Source organism: Chlamydotis macqueenii, chromosome 14 (assembly GCF_036417535.1).
Source record: "Chlamydotis macqueenii isolate bChlMac1 chromosome 14, bChlMac1.mat, whole genome shotgun sequence".
Lineage (NCBI taxonomy): Eukaryota > Metazoa > Chordata > Aves > Otidiformes > Otididae > Chlamydotis > Chlamydotis macqueenii.
This window is the reverse complement of record NC_141569.1, coordinates 16,076,125-16,088,686: the sequence shown is the minus strand read 5'-3', so window position 1 is coordinate 16,088,686 and position 12,562 is coordinate 16,076,125. Positions and strand designations below refer to the sequence as shown.

The 12,562-nt window shown below is 37.0% G+C and overlaps 1 protein-coding gene across 4 annotated transcripts in view; it reads right to left on the bottom strand.

Moving 5' to 3' along the window:
* The window catches only part of FAM13B (family with sequence similarity 13 member B), a 49,196-nt gene that overhangs the window by 5,721 nt on the left and 30,913 nt on the right, over nt 1–12,562 (bottom strand). For 3 of the 4 annotated variants that reach the window (XM_086758527.1, XM_086758528.1, XM_086758529.1), the window contains exons 12-20: nt 10,787–10,854; nt 9,986–10,040; nt 9,407–9,554; nt 5,520–5,730; nt 3,992–4,121; nt 3,432–3,513; nt 2,919–3,148; nt 2,483–2,566; nt 1,221–1,316 (exon numbers count right to left, since the gene is read on the bottom strand). In XM_086758527.1, the coding sequence (XP_086614653.1) occupies nt 1,221–1,316; nt 2,483–2,566; nt 2,919–3,148; nt 3,432–3,513; nt 3,992–4,121; nt 5,520–5,730; nt 9,407–9,554; nt 9,986–10,040; nt 10,787–10,854 (1,104 nt within the window). The remainder of the gene's footprint in view (nt 1–1,220; nt 1,317–2,482; nt 2,567–2,918; nt 3,149–3,431; nt 3,514–3,991; nt 4,122–5,519; nt 5,731–9,406; nt 9,555–9,985; nt 10,041–10,786; nt 10,855–12,562) is intronic. The other variant, XM_086758530.1, reaches the window with a different exon arrangement.

Sequence of the window (12,562 nt, the reverse complement as noted above, 5' to 3'; positions counted from 1 at the left end):
TCTTCAACTAGACCAGGTTGCTCAGAGCTCCATCCAACATCTCAGCTGAAGAGTCAGATTTTAAGGGGAGACCTGGGATAAAACTTGACTAATTAAGGGCACCACCAATAACCTATGACTCACTAGTAATGGAGAAATGCTTAGGCATTTAAAAGCAATCAGTGTTTATGGAGTTCAGAAAGGGATATTGACATCAAAATCTTCAAGTTGCCCTTAAACACGACTGCAACGTAAATACCATTTTCCTGTAAAAGCAACTACCCAAAACCACATGGGCAAGGAAGGAATGATCTTGAACTGGTCCCTTTACCTCAATGTACTTCAGCTCAAAGGGGACAGTTAAAGACAGTCACAGTCAATGCAGACAGGTGGTTAAGCTCCTGCTGAGTAAGCCACTGCCCAGCTACGTAAATCTAGTAGAGAACTGTCTGTATACAAAAAGATTATCTCACATCAGCTATGCAGTCTCTTCCTTTTAAAAGTGTCAAATAGCAAATATCAAAACCGTTCTGTGGCAAGTCTGGCTCAGCATGCACAGCTCAGGAAGAACAAAGCCAGCCAGCTGGTTGTCATTCCACAACTGTTTTACAGGTACTATAAACAAGGTCATATCGATCTCCTTGCACAGTATGAAACCTTTTCTTCCTCGTCTCTTACAAGACCAGAGAGAGGAAAGAAAATAAAAGAAAGCACTGCGAGTTAGAAGGAAATGAAGTGAAAATATAATGAGAAAGTGCAGATGATGTACGGATGCTGCAGACATTGATAACACACCTCACACTGTGGAAGCGTGAAGGAATGAAATGGTTCTTACGGCCATCCTATCGCTCATGTCTCTTGTGACAGTAACTTGCACCTAAGAAGAGAAACAAGCTTCCCTCCAACGGGTGTTACTATTCTTGGGAGGACTAAAAGTACGATATGTACTGTGGATCCATATCTACCACAGTGACTTGGGAACATTTCAGCCATGGCAAGTTAGAATCGCTTATTTGCTTCCACTGGGAACCATTAACTTCCTAAGGGCCATCAAGGTCACAGACAGCTTTGAACTCTTCTGCTCTCAGCAGTAAATCAAATGCCTCAAGTATGATGACAACAACATCTTGTATCTTCCAAAAGATAGATGTTTTTTATGGAACGGCTTTACTAGCTCTTCTACAGGCACCCTAGCAGTTCAAAAAACTGAACAAAATAGAAACAGCATTTGTTTTACTCACAAGAATAGGAGTAATGCTTGCTCTAGTTAACATTTGTTTTACAAGTCTGTATCTGTCATAAAGTGGCTTCACAATATGTCTTTCTTCTCTAGTAACCTAAAGGCAGAGAAACCACAGAATTAATTATACCAGTCACTCAATAATATACAAGCAAACACAAAGCGGTATGCTTCGCATGCCAGGTCGCGTACATTCCAATTAGGAACATAAAACTAGTTTAAATTGTGTGTAGTAAATGGAGTTTATGCACATAAAGGGGAGTAAGTGGGTGCTTCTCCTCCTCTCTTTTCTCAGTTTAACTGCCTATATTTTTCAGGAAGAAGTTTTAAAGACTTCCTAAAAGTTAGAGGAGCTTCAGTAGAAGCAAATCCTCTGTCTTTAAAGATCCACGGCAAAGAGGGAAAAAACAAAGGGACCAAGAACTGGGGCGGGGAAGATTGTGTGCCTAGCCATGATGATGATTCTACAGAAATGATAGTGGAAAAAGAAAAAGATAAAACTGCAAAGAGATTTTATCTGGTATCTGATTTACTCTCAACTCTCAGTGACTGTGTACTCTTTAACAGAATGAATCTAAAAGGCTCTCCTGAGCAGTTACTGGCATTTCCTCCTAAGGGCACTGTAGAACCAGTGCCAGTATCTCCAAGACCATTATTCTTCCTCAGCTTTCAGACTGAAAGGCTTGGTCAGATTTATACAGCAGTGCTGATTCTAGTGCCAAGTCCAGAAGGCTGACAGAATAGTAACTGGAAGGATGTTGTGATTAGACTAGTGATGCTGATCACTGACCAAGACAGGCACAAATTGCTAGTCACTTACTAACTTCCTTATCTCCAATTATTCAAGATACATGCCACAGACTCGGGGGGTGAGAGGGAGGAGGGGAGTGTCTTTTCATTTCTGTTTTTGTGAAACTCAGAAAAATATTTCAGGTCTTCTCTGAGGAACTTCAATAGCTTCATTTATTTTTATGATTTCTCTTTGTTTCACAGACATGTAAGGCATCAAAAAACACCAATCACTTCACAAACTCCAATAACTTACTGATCTGTGGAAAATGGGCCTATTAATACATACATTTTCTTAACAAGTTAATGTAATAACTGCCTCTGATGGCAATATGGAAACAAATACATAACTTTGTGCTTTGAAGCACAAAACAACCCGCACACCAGCATTAAATGCTGGTATTACTAGTGCACGAGAGCTCCTGTTGTCTAAGCATACATTAATACAGTTTGATGAAGTAAATCAAGTATTACCGGCCGTCCATGTTGACTTTCATAATACAGGAGGCTCTTCTGGAGAGATGTTTTCTCTTCTACCAAATGGTCCTTTGTCATTTTCTGTCAGAACAGGAAGTCACATCTCATCAAACACAAGTCACTTTAACAGTTTTTCTACATTACCAGCTATACACATGCCTTAGCCAAACTTAGTTAATGCCATACATCCACCCTCACCCATTTAATGTCCAACATTGCCAGCACATACTTGGAAATATTTTAATAAACAGTGAGCAACAAAAATGTGGTTCATCCTGATTGTTTCCCCACAGTCTGAAATACGAGGGCTTGGTAAAGGGCTGCTAGACAGAGGCATCATTTTGTCGATAAAGTGATATCTGAAGTGTCTGACAGTGCTCTATTCCCCTCTGTTATTCTCTTAGAAACAGCCTATTCATAACCTTATGCTTACTTTTATATCTTCTGGCAAACATCTCTCAACTCGTTTTTCCTTTAATCTTTTCAAAATGAGTTCAAGAGTAGCCTCCTTGGTGGGCTTCTTCTCTTTCTGCACAACCTGCATCTCATCTCCATTTTCTTCATCCTCTTGGTCAAGAGAGGAACCAAAGCTTTTTGGAAGGGTGTTGCTTCGTGGACGTGTTTGAGGTATGAATTCTGCATCTGAGCTCCTCTGCTTTGCATCTGAAATGAGAAAAATTGCTCAGTCCAAAGGTTTAAAAGAAGGAACTCTCTCCGTTCGTTTCACTGCAAATAAAGGAACATAACCCTTTGCATAGGCAAAGTTTATATTCTAGTGAACTAAAAACAAAGCCACAAGAATAATTTTATTTTTACTTTTGAATAGTTCAGAATCTAGAAATGAAACATTTTTACTGCCCTGTGGAATTCTACTGAATGACTTAGCCATTTTAGTCATGTGGATAATTTGTGTTTGTAGAAAACCAGAAACTGTAGCATCCCTTACCTTTTATTTGCTTTCTCAATTTGGTAAGTTCAGTCATCCATTTTAAAACTTTTGGATTGGCTGCAATATCACTATAGGAGGGCTGAAAAGTAATACAAACAAACTACATTTTATGAAAACAAACAGACTAAAACCTTGTTTATAAATACTTCTTTCAACAGTTGGTAATATTTATGACAGCGAATGCAACACAGATGCCATTCTCCGTACCAGATCAGATCTCAGTGCCAACATAACATATAACACTTGTGAAAATAAACTTGATACAAGACATCGAAGTTGAACCAGAGAGTGGCAAGATGCTTCTGTCTCTCTATGTATCTCATCTGATATCCCCTCAGTCTCACTGCATAAATGTCACTGCCTGCCCTTCTGAGGGCTCTGGCATTACAGCACATTTTCTAGTACTGCTGTTGCTCAGTTCACTTTTGCAGACAGCACTGTATGACAAAATTGTTCTCACTGGCGAGGCCACAGTGATTCAGTGATGAACTACAAGACCTAACTTAGCTCTACCATGCAGCCATTTATCCTGAGTACAAACAGAAGCGATAACTTACCTTACTGTTTTTCTCTTTTTCAAATTGTTCCTCAAATTGCTTTATTTTTTTCTGTAATTTCTTGACAAGCTGATAAGGTGTCTTGTCTTCCCTTTTGTCATCTTTTGAGCTAAAGGATGCTCTTCGTGTTCTGTATTAAAAACATTTTTAGATGTCGTTTAAATAATTAAATGAGGGCAAACAACTTGTATACTTGAGTACAGATTACTAATTTCAATTTTTTTTTCTCCAGTTCATAATCCATTCTTTTCAGTCAGAGCTATTTACTTATGGACTCAAAATGCTTTGACCTGCTGCTTTTAAAGTGTGATGTGTTATTTTTTCTTCTCTAATTTCAGTAATACCCTTAACAGAAAAACAGCATCTGAAATTCAAGTGTAACAAACTAACGTCCTGTCAATTACACTGCCATTAAAACAGTTCAGAACTTTCTGGTGGCAAGGCTACTTAGCTCAGTTACTAGGTACTCACTGCTCCTTGAAATATTGGGCACAGAATAAAGCCTGGCTAGAAGCTACCACTGAACAACACTTGGCAATTAGACAGCTCAACCTTTAAAGGTCCCTTCCAATCCAAACTATTCTATGATTCTATGAACTGTCTTAGGCAAGCTGTTAGATTCTTACCTAAAAAACACCTACATCATATAATCTGTTGCCCTTACTAATATATTTCTAGAAGATGTGATTCTGATTTTGAATCGTCTTTTGCACGTGTTCAGCTCCTTGACATTTGCTGCTTGTGAAAATCCTTTTATTTCAAGACTGACCATTAGAATCTGCTAGTACACTTATTACACAAGGTACCTGAAAGATCCCTCAACACAGTTAAGTGACATCTATGTAGTTTGAGATCTTAGAAATACTAATCTAATAATCTACTAGCGTAGATCTTTATGCATTTCAGAATGAGGGGAATAGCTATTACAACAAAGATTTCTGTGCAAACGAAGAATCTGCCCAGACCATTACCACACACTTTAGTTGCAATGGTTTGTATAACCTGGCTCTCTTTACTGGGAGTGGACAACACGCTATGCAAAACAAATCCAAAATTATGCACCATGAAAATAGATATTCATGCTACTGGGGGTGGGGGTGGGGAGAAAAAGGGAAAAAAAAAAAAAAAAAGCTGAAACTTGCAGAAAATCATAGACCAGCAGTCCAGTAAAGACTGGTAAACAAAGGACAGAAATACTATTTTCAGCCCAGGAAGTGCCATTACAGCAGGCTGTCAGAAGCCCTGACTGAATGCCAGGGAAATCTCTGCAAGCTTGCCCTATTTTTGTACTCCTTCCCTCAGCATCTGCCAGTGGCCACATCGAGACACACGATACCATCCCAGAGGAACCTCTGGTCTGACTCACTATGGCAGTTCCGGGGCAGGCAGAACAGCCAAATGGCCATATAGTGCTGCATTTGACCTTGGGCTTCAATTAATTCGTATTGTGAAAACCCATGAGGTCCTTAAACAGCTGGCAGTAACATCTCCTGCCCCACCATCCACCAAATTGCATTAAAATACATACCTAACAAAAGAAAGTGCTTTGGATGAAGAATCTAACGTTTCTGGATCATGTAAAAAACGTTGGCTTTGCCCAAAATCCAAACTACGATGTGACAATATCGGATGACAGTCCTCTTCCAATGGATGATTAGTCATCCTTCCAGCTTGGGGGGAAAGTTGAGCTTCTCCAGATTCGCTGTCCTCCTGCCAAGATTTGAAAGCAGGAAACGGATCTAGAAGACAAAAAAGGGACACAAAATGGTAGTTTTCTGTGAACGGAATTATAAACAAGAGTCAAAAGGAAACAAAAATATATAAGCAATGCTTAGTCTTGTATGCTATAAAGGACATGGTGTCACACACAAAGTGAATAAAAACACTGAAATACATCAGAAAGCTACAAATTCTGTCATATAACAATTAAAGGAAAAAGGTACTGAAATGAATTATGCACACTAGGATCCCTTTTTCAAAGTGTATCTTGAGAGTATGCATTTCTGAACAGTTCAACAGCGTAGAAGAGTCTTATTTACTTATCTGAAATCCAAAGTTAGAAGAATATATTTATTGTCCATTGCAATTTTTTACTGTGGAAGTTAATTTTCATACCTTACACATGTACTTTGAAAGATTGTCCTCTTGGTTTTGAAGAAGGTAATCCTGACAATACCTCTTTAGGTACAAGACCCATTTGCTTAAGTCTTTTTAAAAGGAGTGTTGTTGGGTTTTTAAGTTTAAAATCCATCTTGATACCACTGAGAAAAAGAGATTTCTTAATTCATGGAAGGTGATTTCTTTTAGGCAGGGGATTCCAAAACAATAAAATTTTTTAAATCTCTATAAAAAGCTAGCTCCTAACATCCCTTACAATACTCAGACATGGTTTTCTTGCTATCTAAAAAAAAAAAAAAAAGCTGACATGGCCTTCCGAGCACTTTCATTTAAAATCCCACCCCCCTTTTCCTTTCAGAGAGTGGCCTCTATTTTCCAGTTCAAATCAGAAATTTGAAAATTGGGTTCAAAGTGTGCAGAACAACAATAAAACCCACAAAATAGTCTTTAAAAAATAACCCTTGTACCTGCTTTCCATTGTACATTTACTAAGTATTATTGGGATTTTTTCATTTTGTTTTTAAGCTATAATCTTGCCTGATTACACAGTACAAGATATAAGAAGGGGATCTTTTAGAAAAAAGTAAACAAAAAAACTTGCAGATCAGAACATTCCCAAGATCTAAGGGACAGCAGGTGAAGGGTTAGTTAGAAAACAAACCATAAACTATCAAAAGGCAGATAACTGAATGTATGGCGAACCATACTTACCCTCCCCTTCTCTCTGCAGATGCATTGTTTTGAAATCAATGAGGGGAAAAGTGATAGGGCATGGCGCTAATAAAATGAAAAAGAATGGCAAAAATACTAAAGTGAACACACAGCACAGTCAGAACAAACTATACATCACATGTAAAGCAGGAAGATACAGTACCAGGGAAAAACATCCCATCTTTTGAGCCAGGCCCTGAGCACTCTCAGCTCCCAAGCAATTTCAGTGGCAGGTAAGGATGCTCAGTCCTTCGGGAATTTGAAATTTTACTGAAAAGGTTTACAAAGAACTGACACAGGAATAGTAAAGACTTATTGTAGTTTAATAAGAGTCTCATGCATCCTCACATTCACTACAGACAAGTTCTAAATATGTTTTGCTCACAGCTTGTAAATAATAGAGATGGTGGTGATTTCCAGAAAGCAAGACAAATGCAGACAAAATACTCAGAAATACAGATTAACTGATCTGCATTTTTGCCGTAAGCAAGCAAGCAAGCATTGATGTTCATTTTCGAGAACTCTGTTGGTTACAAGTCTTTAAGTTTCCTATGACACAGGCTTTAATAACCCAAATCTTGTAACAAGATTTGGAGCAGTACAGATTTCTTTACAAAGCCAATCTACTTCAATGCAATGCCACAAGGACTTGCGGTGCCTTGGAAGGCTGAGATCCATTCCGAACAGGACTGAAGAACAGCCAAAGTTAAAATACTTCGCAATGAAATAACACTACTGCAAAATATCATTATTTTACTACCAACAAGCTTATGATATAAATTTATATATGGATATGCTACTTTCTTTTCAAATTAAGGGTCATAAAGCTCTTTGGGTAACTAAAACCAAAGCAACTTTTGTGAGCAGATTTAAGGAAATAATGAAAATGGAAGCCACAAGCCTTCTGAGAATACATATCAAACCAGATTAACGCAAATAGAGGATGCCACAAAATGTAATGTGCAAGTAAGCAATTGATGTAAATAAAACACTGAGAACATAAGCAGGATTTTTTTGTTTTTGTTTTTGAACCTTTATCTAAAGTTATTAACTTGGGCAACAAGAATGAAAATCTGGACTCAGTGTCTTTGAATGCCTGCAAATTGACTTTTATATGACATGACATACTCCGAACGTACAGTAGGGCTCAAAAAGGCCAACCAGCAAATATTTTACAAGTATAAGCAAGCCAAGCACAAATTGCAAACCTCATCATTTGTAAAAGGATTAAAAGGGAAGGATGGATTTATGCATCCAATTAATTTGGAAAACAGTCAACAATGGTGACAAATTAACAATAAGTTATCACCATTTGAACTTCAGCTTTATGTGCTGACACGCTCCACTGTTAAACTACATACATTGCAGGTATACTTTATTAATTTTAATATTTATAACACAGCAACGAGCAGTTAAGTGCGGTCATTCTTTGTTAGTAAGACATTTGACCACAACACTTACAGACATGTCGAAGAAAGGCTGTCACTGGAACAGCCTGTTGGAAGTTAAAACCTCACCCCTGTGTAGTAAATTTGTACTGTATCTAACAAGTTGTATTTGCAAGTTTTTAAAATTGGAAACAGGTGGACTGTAGTCATGGTACTGTAAGTGACAGTTCACAGTATTTTAGCAAACTGTATCCCTTGGACAGTTGTGATGATTAAAAATATCTACCCTAGGCAGAGGAAACAGGATAAGGAACATGTGAAAAGATAAATATTTTGAAAAGAAGATAATGACAAGAGTGTTTTGCTCTGGTTACAAAGGGGTTATGTTTTTACACAAGTAAAACAACAGTCTAAACAGTTATTAACAGACATTTGAGAAACTAAGTTCAGTAAAGTCACAAGCTTAGGGGCTTGCTAAACCTGGAAGGCCATGAAAGTAAGGTCACAAACATAAGGAATCCTGCCTGAGAGAAAACTGTGTTGTGAACATTTTGCCTTTCCTAAAATCCAAACAGTGGAGGGAAAAGGGGCTGAAAATTCAGAGCTGTTTCAAGTTGTCCAATAACATGGAAGCCAACATCTGACATTCCTGATGTTTAAAACAAAACAATCAACAGATTTTTCAGAATAAATTAAATATAAATTGCTGGTTTATTAGCTTAGTGATTTTAAATCAAATTCAGATAGTATTAGAACTTCAGTAGCTTACATAAAAAAAAAAAAAACAAACAAACAAGACAGTGTGACTATTAACTATACGACATAATTAGAGAATACATTTTTAAGGACTTGGATGAGAGACTCGGGGTCCTGGAAACCATAAGCCGCTTCAAAAAACTAAAAAAAAAAAAAAAAAAAAAACAAAAAACCACAAAAAACAAAAAACCAAACCAAACAAAATCACAACCAAACCAAAACAAACAAACCACCGAACTTCTAGTATGAAACTTAGGCTTGGCTTTTTTTCCTTCTTTAGTTTTTTTTAAGGCACTTAAGTTGCAGATAGTTTTGAAACAAGATGGGACCTACGTCACGACTTGGTCGATCTTACCATAAGTTGTCTGCTGCTTCTGCCTTGTCAAATATTCTCTTTATCACTACTAGCCAACTACATTGTGAGCTAAAGGGTGAAAATTACCTTCCCATTTGTCACCATCAGAGACATTCTTCAGATCTAGACGTGGTACTTGGACACCCAGAGCTTCCTCGGAAACATTAACGTTGCCATCCCCCAACACCTCTGAATCAGTATTTGCATTCAGATCACAAGTCTTGCTACTTGAATCCTGGATTTAAGTAACAGAACAGAACAATTTCATTCTCATTTAGCAACTGGAAATCCAGTACCTCATCAGTGCCACGTCCAGCACTTCTGGAAGTTTTCTGAAAAAAACCTCTTCTTTCCTAACTCAAGGAAATACAAACAAGCCTCCCCTGCACCCCTAGTAGCAGTCAATTTTTTGTGTTACAAAACATTCCTTTCACAAGATGCATAAGTATAAGCTTGCTCTGCTGTCAAAAGTTTCTTTGAAGCAAGGTGATATCTCTAAAAGCGGTTTTTCAAAACTTGCAGCAGGCTAACCAACATAAGATTTTAAAAGCTAAATTTATTGTTTTTCTTTGTATCTGTATTTCATGTAAGTTCATAAGATGCTGTGTGAAAGTGAAACTGTAAGTGAAACTACAATCTTATATAAAAGTGAAAGTATAATCTTACCAGAAACACCTCTGAAGATATTCTATCATTGTCACCAAGCAATACACTATTTTGCCTAAAAAGAAGGCATAGATATAGTTACTGTTCTAAATACAAGTTCTTAATGGCCAGCAAATACTATACATTCCCTTTACATTTTATTCTTACATACTCTAGCCCAGTTTTATCAGATATGCAATGTATTTCTTTAAAATGATAATTAAAATTCTGGGGATTAAATGTTGCATTGCTTCCCTCCCTCCTCCTCTGTTCCTCACACAGGATTTCAAGCTGAAGCATGTAAACAACTGGACTTGAACCAACCCGGAGATAAAAACAGCTCAGATGTCTATTCTCAAACTAGGAGTAAATATTTTAAAAGTCAACTGAACTCAAACTGAAACTTCAATCAGTGCTGAACTCAATCAGCAAATTAAAGTCTTCAAGCTAGTCACTATTACCAGCATTAATTCTTCAATCATTAAGAGCAATAAAACATGCCAAAATGTTTTAAAGAAAGTAACTCTTTCCTCTTCTATTTCTCTTGCCCAGAACACAGGATTGTTCACAAAAAAATAAACCCATGATATATACCATATAGGCTAGCACATATTTTTTTTTAAAGTACATAAAATTCCATGCTGTTTATATCATCATCATAAAAAGCCAACTCCATCTTATTGTATCACATGTGAAAAGTTGGATGTTTAGTTTCATCTCCCTTACGTTACACCATGTTGTCAGAAATTACCAGCTTGGTACACTTTTCAAAACTGAAGTCAGACATTCTGCCATGCAAAGTGACAAAAGAAAAATACATACCTTTCACTATTATTTTCTCCATCAACATCTGCATCCTTATCACATGGTTTCAATAATAAGTCTGCAGTCTGTTGGCAAAAAGTATGTTTAGAAAGCCACTCCCAAATCATTCTCAGCTGAAAACATTTCTGTAATCATCACTGACCACAAAAAACCCTCAAGAACTGAAAACACAGCTTTTTGTGTGGGGGTAGTAATCTTACTTTTTAACCATGCAATATTTTTACATCTAAAGTAAGGCCAGCAATCAGGTGTTTTTAGAAGACAGACAATTACTTTCCATCTTCAGACAAACGATTTTTTAATTTTTTCTTTTAAATATTAACACCAACAATTCTACTACAAAGTGTCAGTCATAGCATGAAGTCTGGTATGACTAAAATCATGGCAGTAAGTATATCCTAGTCTCAAAAATAACTCAGTTGGATGTAGACTTGTGCTCAGCATAAATGAAATGAAACAAGTCTGACAGACTTTCTAAAAGGAGCTACTAATCCCTGTTACTAAATAAAGCAGCAACAGAACTGGAAGGAGATGAAGAAATGCTGGCATCTCTATGACACCATCTCACAAAACAAGTTCAGATGAATACCTGTCACCATTTTGCTCACTAAAAGTTGGCACAGGAAAACTGACTACTCATTGACACCAAAGCCCCAAAGTTGATTTATTCTAGAAGTGTCTTATTTGGGGGAATAAAAGTAATCTGAAATATAAAATATCTCATTTTAAAATAACAGATTACATCTGGTTTCAGACTTCAAGAAGTTCTCACAAGCAATCTTTAAAATGTCTGAATATAAGATAGAGTTACCTGGAGAGTTCAAATATAGACAACAGTTGCCAGTTTTGCACTGCTAAGAGTTAAGATTCACCCTTATCAAACCAAACTCCACTATTCCGTTTACATTATTTCAGCTGCTTCTGTTTCCATTTCAAACCCAAAGGAGAGCTCACGTGCACATCTTTCACTTCCTATAAGCCTCCAGGGCCCTCTCAAACTCCTTTCATAGGGAAGAATCAGTATATTTCCCTTTAACATCTCCCCTAAAGATACAACTCTCCAGTAACAATTGAAGTGGTGTATTAACAAGAAGGTACAAACATTGAAAAAAACAAAACTTCACTCCAGAATGCACCTTACCACTGGTATCAATGGATAGAAACGTATCAAAAAGCAAAAGAGGCCAAGAGTTACACCAGGTATGACAACAAAAGCACATCTATACACAGCCATGAGCTCCCAAGCATCATGTTACCTTAGCACGGTAACGTACTTGAAACTCCTAAGTGCACATACTTTGAAGCCATTGAAACTACATAAAATGCACTGAAAAGCCGGCAATTTGCAATTTTTGTTTCTCCACCTATATTTGTATTTTCTGAGTTTTGATTTCTAAAGCACAGCATATATTTTACCTAGGAAGTCAGGAGGAGTGAAGTGTTAGGAGTTAATATCAAACTGCCTCTCTATTGCTTTTGAAGACTTTAATTGTCAAAATACAGAAAACATAAAACAAATATAACAAATAAAAGACGACTTACAATAGTCAGTCAGAAAAAGACTGATGGCAGAAATGTGGAACTCTATCCTGTACTTTCCACAGAGTTCTTGCAAACAAAAGTATTCAACTGAATTGGATAAAATCTAATCTAACTGCAACACCATAGTTTGTCCATTTTGCACTATGGGTTATTAATAATAATCTAGTAATTTTTTTTAATAACAAGATTTGGCACTAATGCATCAGGAAAGAATTTGGACAAATCAATACA